Source organism: Folsomia candida, unplaced genomic scaffold (assembly GCF_002217175.1).
Source record: "Folsomia candida strain VU population unplaced genomic scaffold, ASM221717v1 Fcan01_Sc013, whole genome shotgun sequence".
Classification (NCBI taxonomy): domain Eukaryota; kingdom Metazoa; phylum Arthropoda; class Collembola; order Entomobryomorpha; family Isotomidae; genus Folsomia; species Folsomia candida.
In genome coordinates, this window is record NW_019091205.1 from 4,453,468 (window position 1) to 4,475,543 (window position 22,076).

Genomic DNA, 22,076 nt, shown 5'->3' on the forward strand with positions numbered 1-22,076 from the left:
CCAAAATTCGACTGCAACAACTTTGTTAAATTGCTAGTTAGTGGACAGCTGAGCCTGAAATTCAGTTACTTGTTTAATAACGTTTTCTGTGAAGTTTTGACTTCACAAGATATGCAAAATATACTCTGAAACTTTGATGTTAATGGTCGTAGTCATATTTCATTGGAAAATCACTCACAAAAGATATGTTAATTTCATCTGATAGTCATATGTATGTAACTTTAATTTACTATTCCCATGTTATAAATATTGCAACTTTACACTCACGAGTATATACATTTTTGGTCTTAATTTAACTATCAGTATTTTGCATCATAGGTACTTATCTGAACATTTTTCAATGTAAATTAGACTGGGTATGAAACTATTTTCATGGTACCCAAACATGTTTGCGTTTATTCATATAAATATGCACGACATTTACACGTACACATTCATAATAACTAATTACTATAAATTATGAATTACCTAAATTAACTATAATAAAGTATCCTAAATCATTATTAAAATGTTACAATATTACAATTATTGTTGTCATTTTGTAAATGATTTTACACACTTTTCCAAAAAAATATTTAAATGGATCCCTTGATCTGAGTAAATTCACAAAAATTTGTGCCCTATGTTTTTAAGAAATATTCGTATCTAAGTTGGCAAAAGTTTGTATTCTTACAGAATATACAATTTTACAAAACTTCTGGCCTGAATTATCTCATTATTTATTTCGTTACTAATTTTGATCAAAAATTCCAACGCGACTTCAATCATTGAAGTTTTCGTTTTAACTCTGTTTAACTCTTTCTCTCTAAGCAAATAATTTTTTGGTGATATTGTAAAGGCCACACCTAAATTTATCAGTAGCAATGCACGTCAAATGCTGTATGCAATTTGGTAAATCATACAAAAATGTGCATGGTGAGGTCCATAAATTATGTCAAATGGGTAAATTATGTGAAATTCAAAAAAATCTTGCATTTCGAGACCCCCTCCCCCATTCAACATTCGTCACATAGTTATACGATACCGTTGGAGGATTAGACGCTTGCTCCACCTCTAGCTTGACATAATTTATTCACGGTCCTTACGTCCTTTGCCGGATGTCCAAGGATGTTTGTTTGTATGTAATCCTTGTTTATTGTTCACGACATGTCAGATAATATAGTAAATTTGTGTCACGCACGATTCCATAGTATTTGGTGTAAGTTTTTGTTGGAAACACAAATTGTATGAATCATCGTATTCTAAAAATTGTTTTTGTAAATGATCTTACAATTAATGCACAAAGAGGGAGAATTATTTATCAGGTTCATAAGATTTTTATTTATTGATTAGTTAAATGCATAATTAAAATTTTGCACGGTATCTATACATTTTGTTACTCAAAAATACATAAATATGACACACATATGTAAACACACATCCATGATAACTACGTTAAATCATTAATTACCTGTATAAATTGCAGTAGAAATATGGACCATTAAGTGTAACTATATCATCAGCAAAATGTTACAATCTTACAATGATTGTTTTCATTTTAGAATGACATTCATATTTACTTCTTAAACTTTTATCTGCAAATACAATTGAAATTGTCAAGGGCCAAATACAGAGGTCATGGGAAACTCAATATCACTATCAAGCGAGAGGGGGAGTGGTGGTCAGGCGATAAGCTACATATGTTATGCAAAACGCGTGGTCGTAGAAAAAAAGGGAGGGTGCGAGCAGGAGTTGAACTCGTGACCTCCTGGTAGAAGTGAGCAGTGTTAAATAACGCCACTACATTTTGGAAAATAACGATAAATAATTCACAAATTCTCTTCCTTATTTGCGAAAATATTCCCCTGACAACATTAACAGCACGTTTCAGGCCTTCCAAAATTAGCCGATATCGCTCTTGACAAATTTTAGATAATTTGTTCAAAACGAAGTTACATCTAAATTCAATCCAAAATATAGCCAAACTCGCACTCAACAAAAACACCACGTACAAGAATAACATTCCAAAATTCGTATACAATCTCAATCTTAGCTCCGTTGCTACCTCGTCACCATGTGTTGCATCTTGCGTTTTTATATTATTTGTTGCCAATTTTCTCGCAATTTTGGTGAAATATCTGTCTTGAAACATTCCATCAATGCCAGCCGGGCCGTTCCATAATACAACATTTTGCAAAAACCAGGAGCCTCATACTTGAATAGGAATTCATCAAGGCATTTATTCATACATATAAATATGCACGACATTTATACATAAATATCCATAAAAACTAGATACGATAAATTACTAATTACCGAAATTAATTACAATAGAGTAACCTAAATCCTCATTAAAATGCTACAATATTACAATCATTGTTGCCATTTTAGAATTACATTCGTATTTACGTACTATATTTTTATCTAAGAACAAAATTGGAATTGTTACGGGCCAAATAAAGAAATAGTTAATTTTGAAAAAATAAAATATTGATTAAAAGATGAGCGATATGTTTAACGGGGTATTTAATGCACACTCTTAGAAACGTGGTATTGAAAAAAACCTAACGGTATTGATACGTGACTCTACCGCCTTGGTATTAAACGGTTATACCATATTGGTATAAAACCGGTATTGAAATTATACCTCATGGTAATAATTTTAATACTAATTGGTATTAACTTTTTTACCACGCAGTATTAATTTAATACCTGATCAATACCACGCGGTAGAGTCACGTATCAATACCACCGGTTATTGATTTTTTTAAGAGTGCAGGTATATGTAATTATTCCTCACATGCCACACATTTTTCATATTGCAATACTAATAATGCGTATGTACGTAGTTTGGATTATGCTCGTGTGCGAATGCACGGTTGTGTGAGTGTAATTATGATTGGGTGGTTATGTAAATGTTGATTTATAATTGTATGTGCACGGCTTTCTAAAGACTTGGTTTATGACACCAAGCTGTTGATTCGTTTTAAATATGTGAGGGTTGATTTTATTAATCTACCTCGAGTACCTGGCTATCTTATTATTGCATCAGCAGTATATAAATAAAATTATCCATGCATATGCGCCTTACTTGAGGAAGCAATGCATACAATACTGGTATTCTAATTATTATGAAGTTTTAAGAAAATTGAAAATTCCTGTTTTGCAAAATTTCCAACAGAAACTTATAAATTGGAAACGGAAGCGTGAACCAAGAGTGAGACACCTTGCCAAAGCACCGTCTTCGATAAAGTTGTCACCTGTATATTGTATTTTAACAGGCCATGCTGATAAATAAAGTTAAAGACTTTTCTGTTGAATTTTTTTTGAACTTTTTGACGTTATATGTAGGGACAGGAAAAAGTCAGGTTTCTTGTGAAATTAATGAGAAATTCGAAGCGAAAACATAAGGTTGCTGGCAATAACCTTATGCAACAACTTGTTGCATGTACATAGTAGCTATATTTACATATCAGTAGTAGCAAACAATAAACGGAAAACCATTATGGAGTGTCTTACACATTCTAATCTTTAAATCTTAAAACTTACAAAACTCTGTCTTTGTGCCTTAAGAAATCTCCTAAATTTGGTACAGAATTTTCAAGCATTAAACCCATCGTATCGATGAATCTAGTATGCTCAGCCCATAATTTTTTAACTATATCATCACACTTTGCCTATCAATTCGGCTAGGCGATCCTTTGCCTTTTGCAGGATTGTCATGCATGATCCGAGATCTAGCCTTTCAAAAGGTCGTTTCAAAAAGTCCAGCCAATTTGAATGGATTAAGTATGCTAATTTTTGCTGAGCTTTAGGGCAACATACAATTAAATTAATCGCGTGACTTATAGATTACTTACCCATTGTAGAGTATCTTGCACTATATAGCATACATATATTACGCAAATACATATTATAGTAGTTTGGTCAATATGGATACTGCAACGTTAACCAACTCGCTTAAAATTTAATTTTATGCGCAATTGTCGGATTGAAAAAGTATATGTAGTAGCTAGAAATCAAATAATTTCCCGACCTGATCTATAGTAAATAGTGAACAATATAGCAGATCAGGAGCTCTGGCTAGATTTGTATTGCTACACTGTATGTTAAATGATTGGTGCATAACGTAATTACAATTAACGTTAGCAATTTCTTAAAATTTCGTATGTTCAACGTCAAAGACATTACGAATGGAACTCTATATTCAAACATTGGAGTAATAATACTTGAAGAACAGCGTATGAAATTTAACGTATCGCATGGCACTGATCTGTGAAAATGTGACTTCGCATCCCATTGACATGACCGATTCGTTTAAGCGTACTACATAAAATGGGATTCATGTACCCCTGACAAATGTCTCATAGCCCAGACATTATTTACATACATGTGCACATATGTGCGTATGTGTCTCTTCATCTTAACATTATCTTCAGTGAGATAATAATTATTTTCAAATTAGAAGTTGTATTTACATTTCCTAGCATTTTTATGGAAACAATTATCACAAAATATTAAAAAAAACATTCCGTGAAATGACGAAAGTATGAAATAGTCTAGATATTTCTAAACAGCGGTTGGTCGGTAGGAGAGAGGTCGCCATGGAATCACCTAAGCCTACTAGCCTAAAGAAATTAGGCACAGTGAAGGCGTATGATGAGAATTTTCCATCACTAATTGATGACGGCACAACAAACGAAAAACCTTCATTTTTTAGCCAAGAAAATGTTCATGTCCTGCCAAACCAATGTGACGATAGACCACCCAGTAATAGAGATAGTCTATTAAATCTATTGGCCTAAGAAAATGATGACCAGGATATCTGTCCTGAGCGAAACGATGAGGGTTTTGGGGAACATCCAACTACAAAGCGAACAGGTACATTCTATTTGCACCTAGTTCACATGAAACAATTTCTTAATAACAATAAATTATTTCTATGAAGGATCTATTTTTGTTCGACCTTACTTTAACAAGATAAAGGACATGTGGTTCATCCGCTGGGTGAAAGTATCATTTTATTTTACCTGAATGAGCACGGATACTAAAATGTTCGTGTGGACGTTGGCGAGAACTCTTTCACCATCATTACAGAGGTAAATGATACTTCTTTGATACTTCTTCTTTTTCTTCTCTTTTCTTTGATTTCTTTGTAATATAATATACTGTTAAATCGTAAATGCATAACGTTATTACAATTAACGTTAGCGATTTTTGAAAAGGTTGAGATCACAGACATATTCAGGGCATTCATTTCAAGTTCGTGAAAAGAGTGACATGTATCTAAGATGTGTTTGAGAGTACTAAAATGGGATTTATGTATGTATGTATCTATGACAAATGTCCCATACTTCAGATATTATGTATGTATGTATGTACACATCTATGTACATTTCTCACAATCCAACATCATTTTTAATAAAATATGAATTATTATCAAATTTGAAGCTGTAATGCACCCTAAATACCTATTTCTAGCTAAACTAATAAAACATTTTTTTTGGATAAAAACTTCCCCAAAGTTACGATTTGTTGATATTACTATGTACAGACTTATCTCAAGATGAGTCTAAAAATCTCCTTATTAATAATCTTGTATCTGAATTGGCGTAGAAAAATTTAATACATGCAGTGAATTGTTTACTTGATGATGGGATGATGACACAATTTTGTTATAGCGGAATGTTTACTGATGGATTTTGTGTTGCCAATAAATCGTGTCCATTCGCATGCAAAGTGCTTGAGGTCCTGTTCAGCATACAAATTGCGGATGTGTGTCAGATCCTTCTGCTGTGGATGTTTATGATGCTGATCAAGTTTTGTAACTGAAATAAAATAAAAATTGTGGTTTTAAACACACTGTCACTTCCGAGTGGTAAGTATCGTGTGTAATTTCAAAAAATATCGTTTGCACATATGCACATAAATTTTCAGAACTTGATTAGGGGACCTTCTTAAATTGCGTAGCACTAAAAATGGATTTTTTAACCCACACCCCTCTTTTGTAATGCCTTCGCAAAACAACCTCCTCACTCGTAATATAATAAACATTTAAATTTCCGAAACAAATTAACACTGACATTTTTATTTTAAATGCCGGAATAAATCTTAATGTATGTAGTAGATAAATACAAATGAAATGTGTACGCTAAAAATATCACCAATAAGTTGTGTAAAAGCAAGTAATTTTTGCAAATTGTATCGTGGGGTGGCCAAAAAAAGTTCATATGTATGACGCTTGTCTGAAACCCCTCCCACATCGGTAACGGAACGTAGCGGTATGTTCACACCCCGACTCCCCTTGAAGCGTAACGTAATTTACATCTGAAAGTCCCCTTAAAGTTATACACGTACATACCTCTGTGGAATTACATCAGTCACATCTTGTAGTTCATCTCTCTGAGATTTTGAGGGTAAATTTACTTATGTACATATTCTCCAATCCAAGCCATTAAATCCGATCACTAAATATGAGAAATTAATAATTTATTAATTTTATTAATATACATAAATTCTAAGAAAGTATACCTATATATTTTTCATTCAATTATACATGTAAATATGCATATGCAGAGGGCGGACATGCAATATGTCAAGACAAATTGCTTAATTTTGTATTTAATAGTTATAAAAAAATGACAAAATAATGATGAAATATGTGCCAACAAAATATATGCTTCTGAATTTTCACAATTCTCTGGATTTTGAGTGGTGAAATTTCTCAGAGTAAAAAAAATCGTCTCAGATCGTTGAAATATTCACGAAATATAAATATTTGTGAACTTAAAAAAATTTCTAAAAGATTTAATTGTTTTTTCACTAGTAGAAAAACACGAAAAAAATGATATCAAATTTCTGAAGACCCAGAAATATAATTATAATCACAAAAATGCAATACATGATTTGTCCGTGGTTGCATTTCTTATACCTCGAACATGAATGGTACCGTAGGAAGGAGAAAACACTGACAAAACCATGTTGATGATATTTTTGGCGTTTTCGCAAAAAGTGCAAAAAAAATTTGCACTTTCAACGATGATATGCATTTTTTTTAACTTACCAATAAAACTAGGCAGCACTCCAACAAAGCTCGACCATCTGTCGTCATTAAATGAAAAGTTGTAAATAAATACATGTCTGCCCTCCGTCTATGTAAAATCTTTCAACAAAAAGAGCAAATTTTCTAATTAACAAAATTAATCAAACAAATTAATGACTGCAGAAGATATTTATAATTTTGAACATGCAGTATTATCAATTTCAGGAGTTACCAATTTCACAAAATTTTTACTCACATGGTTTTGAAGAGATTTCCAGATTGGTTATTAAATTAAATAACACTCGCGTATCCCGACAAAAAGTAGCTTTACAATTTTCAGTTTATGAAAATTTAGAAATTTATGTGTGTATGTAAAATTTATCAGATTTAGCCCTCTCCCAAGATTCCCTACCCAGGGAGAGGGCAAGACAACAATGAATATGAGATGAATCGGACAAAGAGAGGAAATCGTTTGTCTCTTGGCATATGCAGACCGACGATTTCGTTGCCATGGTAACGACCACGAGTGCCAGATGCTGCCCAACTTTCGTTCTGGGAACAAAGGAGGAGTCAACCTGGAATTTACAAGTATGTAAATTCGCAATCAACAAGTTTGTATGCAAGTGACTGCAATAAGACGATATATAACGTAAACGTTGATACATACACGCGGTTAGGGTAGCACAATTTTTGTTTTGTGTAATGTTGCATTTACACTTTTGTCTGACATGCTTGAGCCAAATGCACAGTTAAATACATTAATTTAGGTGTAAATATAGTAATATGTACCATATTTCTTTCCAGACGCGCTTTTGCTTGAAGCCCATGCCGGATTTGATGACGAGTTACATATTTCGAAATAATATTTACCTAAATATCTGTACATACATATGTATATGTAGATACATACATACATCTCAACGTCGCCAATCCATATTATAAGCTGAAAATGTTTGTCGGCAACGGAATTGAAAACAAATGTTCCACAACGGAAGTGAAAGTAAATAAAGTCACGTTTCGAATTATAAGAAAATTCAAAATAAATTCAATTAAAATATTAAATACCTGATGGTAGTTATCATACGAGTGGTTATCTGTTAGTGGTTGTCTAGGAGTGAGAGTATCACACCAGATATTTAAGCTTTTGAGTTTAATTTATCTTGAATTTTTGCACTTGACTTTCTTTACTTTCACATGCGTTTCGGAAAAGTACTTTCACTTCCGCCCGGCGCGCCGTCTCCCGCCGCGCGGCGGGAGACGGGCTTATATGCTAGTACACCCATATTGTAATTGAGGTATCAGTTTTATAGTTTATGATGCTAAGTCCGCATACATAGCCTGTGGATGTAATGATAACTCTTTATTGAAACAAAACCTAAATTTAATCGTAATTTATATTTTGCAATTTGATGTTTGAAGTAACTCGCCCAGGTCAGGTAATTTATTATGCGATATGATATGAAATATGTTTGTATGTGTGGGAAATTTGGATCACACAAATGTGTGTATTTTTTTGGAGTAAATTGTGGTTAGAATGATTGGGTTTTCCGTAAATAAATATGATTGATCCAAAAAAGAGTAAAATTATTGATGATTTACATCAAATTTTTATTTAATATTTCTTATTTCTTTGCATATAAAAAACTTTGGGGGTATCGATGCTTGCTTGTGTATTGATGTGTATGATATGAATATGTTCCACTTGCATACGTACCTACATATATTTCCATAATTACCTGTTTCCATAATTACTTAACTAAATTAACAATTGGAGTAAAACATAAGTACATTTAGTCAAATCATATAAAAATTACAACATTACAATTATTTAATCCATTTGGAACTACTTTTAAGTTTACTTGGGAATACAATTGAAAGCACCCGATGTCAAATGATGAAATTGTTTATAAAGATAATTAAAATACTTGTTAAAGATGAACACAAGTTTTTCTGAAATGGTAGATAAAGCATGTCTACCTTTATGCATTAAATACGTTTCAATTTTCGCGGCAACATTACATTTTTCCTCTGGACCAAACTAATGTTTTACGGTTTATACACTCATCGCTAGTGCTTTGAATTAAAAAATTAACGTTATGTTCACAGTCTCGGTGCTTGGTTTTGGATCGGGATGAATACGTGGACCAAACATTTTACCAAGAACATTAGGTGGGACGCTGGACCCCAACATTCGTCAAAGAAATCGACCGAACTGTAAATTGACCCCAACGGACAAGTTGAATTTAAGAAAATGTTGGATACCTGAAGGCTTTCCAATCCCCATAGTTATAACTGTGGACTACCTCACGCAACGTGTTCTTAGCCTGTATTTGCAAAGCATTAAGACTATACCAGCAAGTTGACCCTCAGAAACTCAGTATCTATAAATTTATTTAAAGCAATACAGAAAATTTGAAGAACCTAATATTTTCATTGATGTCATTTTCGAAGAAGTTGCTAAGTAAAAACAGTAGCTTTTGTAAATCTCTTCCTCGAATGTGTCTACTACGATGGAACAAAAAATTGTTCCAAAATTTATTTTCTTGTTAGCAATAAGCTCCATATGAACAATGGAATAACTTTTTTTTCTTTTCCCCTTGCTTTACAATTGCAAAGTTGACATTCAATATGATTTGCAACAGTTCATTAATCAAAAAATATAATCAAAGAATTACTATCAGTGGTTGAATAGGTATGTATGTAAAGAGCAGGAAGAACACAAAATTAGTAAGAAAATTACGAAAATCTATGCAAAAATTGTTTGCAACACTAGAATACTAACTCTAACTTGTATTACAAAACAATTAGTGACGGGAGTGAAGAAGGAGCCAAATTTCGTCAAGATATTCTGATGTAGAAGGAATCCTGTAGGACGAAATTAAATTGATGGCTCTAACATACCAAAAATCATGGTTGATGAAGGTGTGGATTAATGTAAAAGTGATTTACAAAATATTATGTAGCCAGGCCTTTAGTAAGTAGATCTACTTATTTACCGTATACATAGATGCCTTTAATAGTTTTGCTCGGCACTGCCAGAAACCACAGGGACTTCGTACGGTCCTTACCGCTACGAAAATTATCTGCCCTGTATTATCTAACAATGGTGACTTGTTACGTAAGATTCCCCAAATATTTCTGGAAGGATAAACTTACACACTCCGCCATTGTGTTCGTTCGATGCTAAAGTGTTTGTTATGTGTAAGTTATTTAATGTGGCCGGAGCCGGAGTGGTTAATATTCCCCCAGGAGAGATAAAGTTTATGACTCATACGACAACCTCAGCCCTTTGTGGACATTTTTGAGACCCTATGCTACTGTAATCTGCATAGACGACGCCACGTTCCTTCCCCGTGTAGCAGTCCGAATCTGTACACACAATTTTGCTCAGCAGGTCCACAAATTTCGCTGAACATTGGTCAAACAAATTGACACCAGCAGCCAGCAGGATATCAATTTTGAGAATAATGTATAACACTGTTTTTTATATGTCCTGTCGAAGTTATAGGAAGCCACAAACATATATGTGATATAGTATAATGTTAAATCGTAAATGCATAACGTAGTTACAATTAACGTTAGCGATTTTTTAAAGTTCCGAGATCCAAGACATATTGAGGGTATTGATTTCGAGTTCAGATTGTTCGCAATGTTCGCAAAAAAATGTAGCTTAAAAGTTGAATAGGGGCTTGCGAATCTCCGGGCCTAATATTTATAGAGTTAACAAAATGTTTTTCATAAATATGAAAGGTTTTGCAATGGGAAAAGTCGATAAATCTCTAATATCGTATTTACCAAAGGTTACCCTTTTGAAAATTTTGAGATTTCATACATCAAATTTGTAAAGAACAGGTTTATTTTGTGAAAGTGATTGTTGCACATTGAGTGCAACACAATCAAGGAGAAGGTTTCCTTATGTGCAATCTTAATCAGATACATTTGTCACATTCTAGTTTTATATCGTGATCGCCTCTGGGCAGTGAGGCAATTATTGCAAGTCATCTCATTGTTATCTCTCTCACTCTCTCTTTCAATATGTAGGTTAGAAATAGGTATATCAACCATATATAAACAGCAGTCACGGCAGTACACGACATCAATGGGAGAACAAGTCTTGGAGAGCCTGGGCGATGGGCTCAAGACGAGTCTTGTTGCTGCTGCTGCTGCTGCCCTTACCTCGCACAACCCTGCCAAACTGAATTGAATAAAAACTTGTCCAAATCAACATCTCAATCTGCCTCGAGAAACGTGTACATTATTTCTCATCCGGATTTCCACCACACGACCACAATGCTACGAGTGAGCCATATGTGGGGTCGATCTAGTGAACCCCCTTCGGGAGGATCATTACATTGGTACCCACGGCTACATCGCCCTGTCATAGGGTGAAGAACCGCACCCCCTGTCTTCCCCCCCATCCCCACATCGGTGTGACGGACTGTAACCCAGGTACGTAATAAACTTTTTAAATGCATTCTTAAATACTCCACTCTCCCCATCCCCACCATTTGGCGCCCCACGATTGGTCCGCACCCAGACAATTCTCATACGCCCCCCATTAGAACAACTAAGACGTGCCGGCATATTTACAAATAAAAACTTAGAAAACTGAAAAAAAGAGAAACAGAGATGTGAGAGGTAGTCTCGCGTCAAGGGTCGCTCCCTCATTATATTGCACTTTTGTTAGGACATGCCATGCCCCGACTGTACAGCGGGTTGAATTCATATAGGCCAGAGTAGCCCCTTTTTTGTTGTTCGCCAGTGAGCCGACCTTTATGCATATACATACCGCCGTAGAGCGATGATAGGCCAGAGTAGCCCCCCTTTTGTCCGCCATTGAGCCGACCTTTATGCATATACATACCGCCGTAGAGCGATGATAGGCCAGAGTAGCCCCCCTTTTGTCCGCCATTGAGCCGACCTTTATGCATATACATACCGCCGTAGAGCGATGATAGGCCAGAATAGCCCCCTTTTGTCCGCCATTGAGCCGACCTTTATGCATACACATACCGCCGTAGAGCGATGATAGGCCAGAGTAGCCCACTTTTGTCTGCCAGGCACTCAGGGCAAGGTATATTATTCAACGGTAAAACGCCGTATCATAATAATTTTGGCAACAGAGGGGACTCACCTCCTCACCAGGGCCCGAATGCCCAACAATATAATTTCGATAGCATAGGAGATATAGGAAATATAAGTGCAGAACCCCCAATCTGCCAATTACGATAGGAAATATAAGTGCAGAACCCCCAATCTGCCACCGAAATAATAATAATGATAATAGGAAATTTAAGGGCAGAAGCCCCAATCTGCCGATTACCATAGGAAATATAAGTGCAGAACCCTCCATTTGGGGCTTATCCATATTTTAGGTCATCAAAAATTCTCGATTTTATCACCCACCCACCCAACGTAAACATTAAGGGATTGGGATTTTTAACATGGGAAAAATAGGAAGACCAAAACCACCCACCCACTAAAATGATGACGTAATATATGGACGTTCCTTTGCCAACGTAATCATAATAATGATGCAAGGAAATCTCAGGATGGTAAACTCATGCATATGCTGGAGATGGGGAAGAGAGTCATCGACCCCCTCAACAACACAACTACTAGTCATGCAAAAACACCATATAACCGCTATTTAATAATTCATAATCCAGACCCGATAATACCCCCATTCCAGCGGACCTTCGTATAATTGCCCCATTACCAGGTTTAACTCGAGTTCACGGAACTCTTCGCCTAGTTTGCATTTTTCCAGATCTCAGGCTCCCCCGCCATTGACTCAAGACAAACCCCACCCAAATCCATTACGTCATCCCACAACCAACGAATTTCCTGCCAAATCTGTATACACTGGGTCATTCTGCTGCCTACCGATGCCAGCAACAAAATTTATCGCTCACATCACCGTTCCATCTTGGTTAATTGACCCCACTCTCAAAGATCACCACTCGAAACCATTTCCTTTTCTCGAACTCTGGCTTATTCCCAAATCTTTAAAACCTTTTTTTCCATCTCGGGCACAAGGCCCACACACGGACGATCAACCTCACTTCAGTTTTTCGGGCCTAACCCATACAAACACTACATTAAAAAAAACTACTTAAAAAAATATATTAGTTGCATATCTAGACATAGTTAAAAAGTGCATTCCTGTCTAACACACGATAGTGTATCATACAGTATGCAGATTTTTTTTTCTCTTCCTTCAGGTTTAGCTCATATACTAAATTATCTCTCTCCTAGGTGTCATTTTATACCTATATGTAAGCATATTCCTCCAATAAAAATTTCTCGTACACCAGAGGCTTGCCTCAGTTGCACGAGACAATTTTTCTGGTTCCCGTGACCCCTCTTATAGATATATATAGGATAACGTAAGTTAGGGTATTTGAAAACTCATCGTAGAATTCTTTTTGCATTTTTTAAAAATATACATTACCCATAATTAGACAGACATTAGTCATTTTCAGTCCCTTAACTCAACCCTTCATAGCTACTTCTTATCTCCACGTCATTTCCTTACCCAAATTCAGTCTCCTTAACAATCAATATTTCAGGAACCAATTACTTGGCTCAGAAATTTGCTCGTTATATAGTTATACATTCTTCCTTAGTTATAAATACTAACCCCGAATTTAAAAAATTGACTAGCAACCCCATCGGACATCCCCGAAGTCACCCCGAATTTCCAAAAACTTGACAACCAACCCCATAGAACACCCCGGAGTCACCCCGAATTTCAAAAATTTGACTACCAACCCCATCGGACATCCCCGAAGTCACCCCGAATTTCCAAAAACTTGACAACCAACCCCATAGAACACCCCGGAGTCACCCCGAATTTCAAAAATTTGACTACCAACCCCATCGGACATCCCCGAAGTCACCCCGAATTTCCAAAAAACTTGATAACCAACCCCATAGAACACCCCGAAGTCACCCCGAATTTCAAAAATTTGACTACCAACCCCATCGGACATCCCCGAAGTCACCCCGAATTTCCAAAAACTTGACAACCAACCCCATAGAACACCCCGGAGTCACCCCGAATTTCAAAAATTTGACTACCAACCCCATCGGACATCCCCGAAGTCACCCCGAATTTCCAAAAAACTTGATAACGAACCCCATAGAACACCCCGAAGTCACCCCGAATTTCAAAAATTTGACTACCAACCCCATCGGACATCCCCGAAGTCACCCCGAATTTCCAAAAAACTTGATAACCAACCCCATAGAACACCCCGGAGCCACCCCGACTTTCAAAAACTTGACTACCAACCCCCCAAAACAACCCGGCGTCACCCCGACAGTTTCATATCAACGCTACAACCCGACAAACCGCTCCAACATCATGTCCCATTCGTATGCAATAGTTTTTACGGCCTCATCGCCACACGTCCCCATACGCCGCCGCATTATTGTCAAATATCGGTTTATATTGGTTAAGTGGTTTATTTTACCAATTAGTTTAATTTACCAACTCTGTTAAAATAACACTATTTTAAAATCGCTAATAATTGTAAACAACAATAATGCAGACCAAGCAAATCTCACATTTTATTTCTGGACCGGGGCCCGGTCTAAGAAAGCCGGATATTGTAAAGAACCGGATTATTTAGGTAGTTCTAATATTAGTATTCAATCACGATGTGAAACTTGGGAAAGTGATTGACTCACTTTTTGTTGCAATTGCAACATCTACTCTCTCTTTTCCTGACCAACGGGTATAATCTAGGTTAGAAATAGGTACGAAAACCATATATAAGCAACAACAAGCGAGACGGAGAACAACGAGCCTGGGAGATGGACTCAAGAGGAGAATCTTGCTGCTGCTGCCATTACTTTGTCCAACACTCAGTCGATTAAGAATAAAACCTGTCCTGACTTTGTCTCACCAAATCTCACCCTGCCTCCGTTCCTCCAATTTATTTTGCGATGCACAACAACGACGACGATCAACTTGTCCATCATCTCTTCCCCCCCTAGCCGACGAAGTGGGGTCATTGTTAGTTCATTACAAATTCTACGGACCGTTGTTTGCGATGTGTCTCCACTTCGTTGCTTCACGACAAAGTCCCGAAGAGAACTCCCGACGAGCCTCTATGCAGATCTTCTGCAGATCCGACTGAAAGTTTTTGCAGATTTTGTGCACATTTCACCGCAACAGCTAGTCTGTAACCATAGTGTAGGCAACTTTTACCCAAATGACATCAAAAAAAGATCTGCTCGGAATCTGTAACGTATCTGCTCCCAACACGGACTACCAATCGAACACAGATATACGTGTATCAAATAGTTAAACATTTAGTGTCAATGTTATTTTACCAGAGTCTGTCTAATTGCATTTGTCCAATTGGTGCAAATTTTGTACAGATAAACTTTCAGTGTGTAACACAGATCACAGAGTGCCCAATCTGTGTCTCATTTGCACCCTCAGATTTGCGAACCAACCGCCATTTGTAACACGATACCCACATCACTCGTCTGGCTTGTGCCAACTGAACAGCAATGCGTTTTCTCTCTACTTCCTCCCGTCGTCCAATCAATTTCTGCAATGTCAATTAATAAGAAAATTTTTACCGTGGTTGAATTCAAGATTGATTTGGGTCTAAGTGTAGTCCCCACCAATTGGATTTCTAGCATTGGCGGAATTGATTTGTGTCCCTATCCTGATCCACCGCCAAAGGATTTTTATAAGCTACAATCAAATAAAGATTCTCTTCCAAAGGACGGGTGGACTAATCTGGAAGTGACTTGCGTCAAAACTTCGAGTAAGTTATCCCAACTTAATTCTTCAATTTTCAAGATTCAGTTGCAATGCTTTGGCGAGTTCAAGAAAGGTCTATAAAGTTATTTTAACACTCCGAAACTTTCGAAGGAAACTAAAAAAACTGTGGCGAAACTAAAAAGGCTACTGGAAAATAAGCCAATTGACTCCAGCGACGCAGAGGGAGTTAAACGTGGGCGATCGTCGTCCACAAATTTCAATATTGCCGCAGCGCCATTGGCCCCCGCTCAGCCAATATTTGGGGGTATGACCACAAACATTTGAATAAAAAACTCGCATGTAATAAATATGAATTAAATATGTTTTTTAAACTAGTACAAACTGAAATTAACCCTTCTGTTGATGAAATTAATCCCGGAATTGATCATCTTGTGGACACCAATGCAGAAAATAATTCGGTCACCACCAATCTTGAGTACCACTGTCTGCAGGTGGAACCGGATCCACGACTCACAGAATTACTGAATGAATTTCGAAGTAAGTAATTTGCGTATTTATAGTAAACTAATGGCAGTATTTGATGATGATTCTCATTTTAGAATTTCAAGTTGAATCTCTGCGAAACCAAGAACTTTTACTTGAACGTATTCACCAATTGGAGAAAATTGTACTGAATTCTCTAAACTCACAGCAAGGAGCAGCCTGTTCCGCTAAAAATACTTGGAGTTGGCCAATCAAAGACGAAGGCGAGCTAATATCAGTGGAAGTTTGGTTGCGGGATCCGACCAACTACAACTACGAGGTAAAAACTCTATTTACATTAACACTAATTGTAGCATAATACTCATGTGACTACACAATTTAGGTGTCCGTTTTATCAAAAATTGGAGGAGCAACTGTGACAAAGTGCGTATACAATACGCTGCAGTGGATGATATCTCATGAACTTGCTCTTACTCTTCGCTTAACCAACAAAAGCGGGAAAATCTCATTCGGAGACAAATTGATTGCCAAATTAATCCGAGGTTTGTGTTTTCATATTTTAAATTCCATTTGTAATTTACATTTTTCATTTTAGTGTTACTGACTCCATCACTCTGCTTACCATTTTTCAGATTCCGTCAAACGTGGGAACGAGGACGACGACGACGCTACTGATTCTAAAATAAACAATCACATTGGAGCTTGGCTACGTCAGTCAGCCGAACGAGACAAATCCCGAAAAAAGAAAAATGAAATTAACACCGCGCCGGACACAGAAGCGACGAGTGGAGAAGCGGGTGCAGGCGGCGCTGAAGAGAATCCGGGGAACTGAACTAAATGCATCGATCCAACCTGCAAATCTGGAATGTGATTCAGCGGAAGATTTCATTTTAAATGGTGATTGCAATTTCCAAAGCCCAGTCCAGCTAACTATATATGTAGAAAATCACAACATGCCAAAAGTAGTTGATGAATTGAGTGGTACACCCAATAAATTAGTTCAGTTAGGCCACTGGGCTACCCAATTCAATATCAATCATAACGCTTTGAAAAGTCTTTTAAGTTTAGTAAGAAATTGGCTTCCTCATGAAGGATTCCCAAAAGATCCTCGAACTCTGCTAAAAACGAAAAGGAAGATAAAAATCCAAGAAATAGAAGGAGGTTCCTTTTATCATTTTGGTATTCGCAGCCATATTTTAAAAGCAATTGAGAATAATAGAATCAGGCTTTCTGCGCATTCTCCTTTGTCCCAACTTCAAAACGTGCCTAATCTTTTAAGCCTTAAAATTGGAATAGATGGCTTGCCAATCTCAAAAAGCTCCAACAAACAATTTTGGCCCATTTTGGGAACAGTAGATCAGGATTTACTTCGTAGGGTATTTATTATAAGTCTTTTTTACGGATCTCAGAAACCACAAAATCTAGAATCTTATTTAGGTCCATTTGTACGAGACATGGTTGATTTAGAGCACCAAGGAATTTGTGCCCGTGGTGTAAATTATTCGGTCAGGACGCGGTGTATTGTAGCGGATGCACCAGCCCGTAGCTTTATTAAACGTATAAACGGACATAATGGCTACTACGGATGTGAACGATGCTATCGTCGAGGAACTTATAAATATTCCAGAATTCTTTATCCAATCAAGCCAGCTTGTGATTCTTACACGGACGAGTCGTTCAAAGAACGATGGTATGAAAGCCATCATAAGCAGGGTCCCCCTTCCCCTTTGGAATTATTAAACCTTGGTATGATTTCCCAGATACCTCTCGATTATATGCATTTGTGTTTGCTCGGGACTATGAAGAAACTTTTACTTGTTTGGACTGAAGGAAAAAAACCCCATAAATTTTCAAGTCTTCAAAAGCAATTAGTCACAAAACAATTAATGAGATTGAGATGCAGAATTCCTTCAGAATTTTCTAGAAAATGTCGCAGTATTTATGAACTGAAACACTGGAAGGCCACAGAGTTTAGACTATTTTTACTATACGTAGGGCCTGTCGTGCTTAAAAAAGTACTTCCAACAGACAAGTATGAACATTTTTTGCTTTTCCATGCAGCCATGCACATATTAGTATCGAATTGTTCGGATAAGCCAGAGTGGGTTTCATATGCAAAAGAACTAATTAATAAGTTTGTACAACTCCTTCCTAAACTGTATTATGCTGAATTTTTGGTGTACAACACACACAGTTTACTACATTTGGCAGATGAGGTCAAACTGCATGGACCTTTGGATAATTTTAGTGCTTTTCAATTTGAAAATTTCATGCAGCCCCTTAAAAGCATGTTACGATCCAAATCAAAGCACCTTAGTCAAGTTGTCAAACGAGTAGGAGAATCAGAGCAATTTCTGTCTCAAACAATTCCGAAACCTAGCCCACGTTGGTCTGTGGGGTCAAGAATTGCTGACCGCTGTTTTATGACAAAAGATAACCGAATTTGTCTTTTGTCTGACGGTAAACAACAGTCAGGAAATTTTAAAGGGTTTTACTTTAAAACTCCTCAAGATGTTAAACTCTATCCTTGTTCAAGTAGAAAACTTGGAATTTCCTTTGTTTCTCATTTGGGTTCGGATTGTTATATTTCTAGTGACTCTTTAGAAAAAAAATGTATTTTGTTACCAATTGATAACAGTGATCAGTATTTTTATTCTATTGTTTTGTGTAATTCATAATATGTTGAAATTACTCATGTGTATGATTTAATTTTAAATTTTGTATAAAGTATTTAGTATTTGAAGTATAAATAAAGAAATTGTGTAATAAATTCTTTACCAATAGACGAGTAACATTTTTGTGTATGTTGGTCTGCATAATATGTTTGCTAGTTCGCATGTACAGATCTGTTGTTATCAGATCTGTATGTGATGTGCAAAGAAAATAATGTAAAGATCTAATACTGCTGCATGCATACTGCAGATTTTCGTTAGTTTGTCTGTACCGTGTCTGCACAAATATTTTCTACCAATTGAGCACCACAAAATTTGCCATATCTGGACTTAAAGTGTACAGATATTTGATTACCCATTGTCTACAAAACTTTCAGTTCTTGGCTCGTCGGGCTCGTAATGAATGATCTCATTATAAATGAAACTCTTTGTTGGAACAGTTGGGCATTATTCGTAGAGCTGTGTATGAAGTTGAACATGCCACAGAGATGGCGCTGCGGTCTGCGGTGAAAAACGCGGCATGAGAAATTCGTTTCAGTGAATTAAAATGAATTTACATGTGACAAATGTCTCATAACCCAAGGATTATCGATGTATCTACATATGTACATGTCTCATCGTCTAACATTATTTTTTATAAAATATAAATCATTGCAAAAATTAGAAGTTGTATTGTGCCTACTTATTGCACGCCAAACAGTGTTTTGAACAAAAATGTCCCCAAAGTTACGATAAGTATGTATATGCATGTACTTATATGAGTCTAAAAATTTCCTTATAAGTAATCTAGCATCTGGAATGGCTTAGAATACTTTAATAAGTGCAGTGTATTGTTTACTTGCTGATGGAATGATGGCGGAATTTTGTAGGGACGAAATTTTTGCTCAGGTGATTGTGTTGCCAATACATCTTGTCCATTTCGTGTACATTAGGATGAAAAGTGGTTGAGGTCCTATCCAGCATACAAAATTACCGGTATGAGTCAGATCCTGCTGCTGTAGATGGGTACGTAAATCTGAGGCAGCTGGTACTTTTATAACTGAAATTTAAAAAAATGTGGTTTTATGTAAATAGCGTCCGAATGTTACATAAATATCGAGTTGTCAAAGGTTAAGAATTATTTTTAGAATTATCAATAATTTATCCATCGTGCGCACATATCGATAAAATTTCGACAATTTGGTTAGGGGACGTACTTAATTTACATGATGATCAAAAGTGATCTATTGAACAACACGTCCCCCCCCTTTGTAACGCTTTCGCATAATCACCTTCCTGCATTTACATATTTAGACATTTTGATTTCTTTTGCCGGATAAATTTCAAAGTAGTTAATACAAATTAAAATATGCACGCGAGAAATCAAATTATCTCAATGAAATCTTGTAAAAGCACGTAATTTATGAAAATCGCATTTTGTACAGACCAATAAAAGTCAAGTGCTTCTTGTAATACGAAACCCCCCTCCCCCATCCGAAACGGTTCATGATGCACTTTTTAAACCCCCTCAACCCCTTAAAGCGTAACGTAATTGAAAGCGTCGACTTAAAGTTAATGATAAACTTACCTCTATGGATGTACATAGTTCATCTCTCTGAGATTTTGGAAATTTTTCGGGTAAATTTGCTTATGGATGTACATATTCTCCAGTCCAAGTCGTTAGATCGGATTACTAAATATAAGAAATAAATCATTTATTAATTGTGTCAATATAAATTCTGAGAAAAACATATTTTGTGTAAATATGCATATGCAGAGGGCGGTTATTCAATTTATTAAGACAAATTGTTGAATTTTGTATTTAATATTTGCAGACAAATGGCAAAATAATATCGAAATATGTGTGCGAAAAATAATTTTATACTACTGAATATAATTTTCTCTATTTCAGGTGGTGGAATTTCTTAGAATTAAATAAAATCGTCTCAGACCGTAGAAATATTCAACTAGCATATCTATGAATTTTTAAAAATTATCTAAAAAGATTTGCATATTTTTCTCCCAATAAATAGTGGAGATATTTACCAGCACGTCCATATGCTATTTAACAATATGCAAAAAAAATATTATGAAATTTCTGAAAACCCAGAAATATATAAAATATTGTTAGAGATACAATACATGATTTGCTCATAGTTGTATTTCTTATACTTCCAACACGGATTGTACCGTGGGAAGGAGGAAACGCCAAAAAAAAATCATGTTAATGATTTTGTTGTATTTCTGGCGTTTTCGCGATTGGCGAAGGTGCAAAAAATTGAGCACTTTCGACAATGATATGTATTTTTTTAAACTTACGCATAAAATTATGTAGGTAGCACTCCAACGAATCTTGACCATCTGTGAACATCAATTGAGAAGTTGCAAATAAATGCATGTCCTCCCTCCGTCTACATAATGTAAAATCATTCAACAAAAGCTACAAATTTTCTAATTAGTAAAATTATGCAAAAAAATTATTGACTGTAGAACATATTTATAATTTTAAATACAAAGTATTTTCAATATCAGGAGTGATCAATTTCACAAAATATTTACTTACATGATTTTGAAGAGATTTCCAGATTGTTTATTAAATTAAATAACACTCGCGTGCCCCGACAAAAAGTAGGTTAGATATTTATAATTTTCAGCTTATAAAAATTTACAAATTAATGTATGTAAAATTTATCAGATTTAGCCCTCTCCCAGCTTTCCCTTCCCAAGGAGAGGGCAAGACAACAATGAATGCGAGATGAATCGGACAAAGAGAGGAAATCATTTGTCTCTTGGCATATGCAGACCGACGATTTCGTTGCCATGGTAACAACAACGAGTGCCAGATGCTGCCCGACTTTTGTCTTAAGAATAAAGACGGAACCAACCTGGAATTAACAAGTAGCTAAATTCGCAATCACCAAGTTTGTATGCAAGTGACTGCAAAAAGACGATATATAACGTAAACGTTGATACATACACGCGGTTAGGGTAGCACAACTTTTGTTTTGTGTAATGTTGCATTTACACTTTTAGCTGACATGCTTAAGCTAAAAAAACATTTCCATAAAAATATGTTATATAAAAAATATACTCGAGTATCATATTTGTTTGGAGACTTGCTTTTGCTTGAATCCCATGCTGAATTGGAAGACCAGTTACATATTTCCAAAAAATA

The 22,076-nt window shown here is 35.9% G+C and overlaps 1 protein-coding gene and 3 long non-coding RNA genes across 4 annotated transcripts; 2 read left to right on the top strand and 2 right to left on the bottom strand.

The window, feature by feature from the left end:
- Positions 1-4,983: 4,983 nt before the first annotated feature.
- Positions 4,984-7,489, bottom strand: LOC118437406. Its single transcript, XR_004836091.1, has 4 exons — positions 7,278-7,489; positions 7,043-7,141; positions 6,341-6,446; positions 4,984-5,807 (listed from the first exon to the last, which is right to left on the bottom strand). It is a non-coding gene; the product is annotated as an uncharacterized LOC118437406 (long non-coding RNA).
- A 3,646-nt stretch (positions 7,490-11,135) lies between these two features.
- Positions 11,136-13,777, top strand: LOC118437325. Its single transcript, XR_004836014.1, has 2 exons — positions 11,136-11,470; positions 13,688-13,777. It is a non-coding gene; the product is annotated as an uncharacterized LOC118437325 (long non-coding RNA).
- A 1,816-nt stretch (positions 13,778-15,593) lies between these two features.
- LOC118437317 lies at positions 15,594-17,082 on the top strand. Its single transcript, XM_035856259.1, has 6 exons — positions 15,594-15,772; positions 15,890-16,071; positions 16,143-16,304; positions 16,367-16,569; positions 16,633-16,792; positions 16,883-17,082. Exons 1-6 carry the CDS (start codon positions 15,594-15,596, stop codon positions 17,080-17,082), a joined length of 1,086 nt encoding a protein of 361 aa, XP_035712152.1.
- Positions 17,083-20,370: 3,288 nt separating this feature from the next.
- Positions 20,371-22,076, bottom strand: LOC118437324. The gene is made up of 3 exons (XR_004836013.1): positions 21,465-22,076; positions 21,221-21,312; positions 20,371-20,594 (listed from the first exon to the last, which is right to left on the bottom strand). It is a non-coding gene; the product is annotated as an uncharacterized LOC118437324 (long non-coding RNA).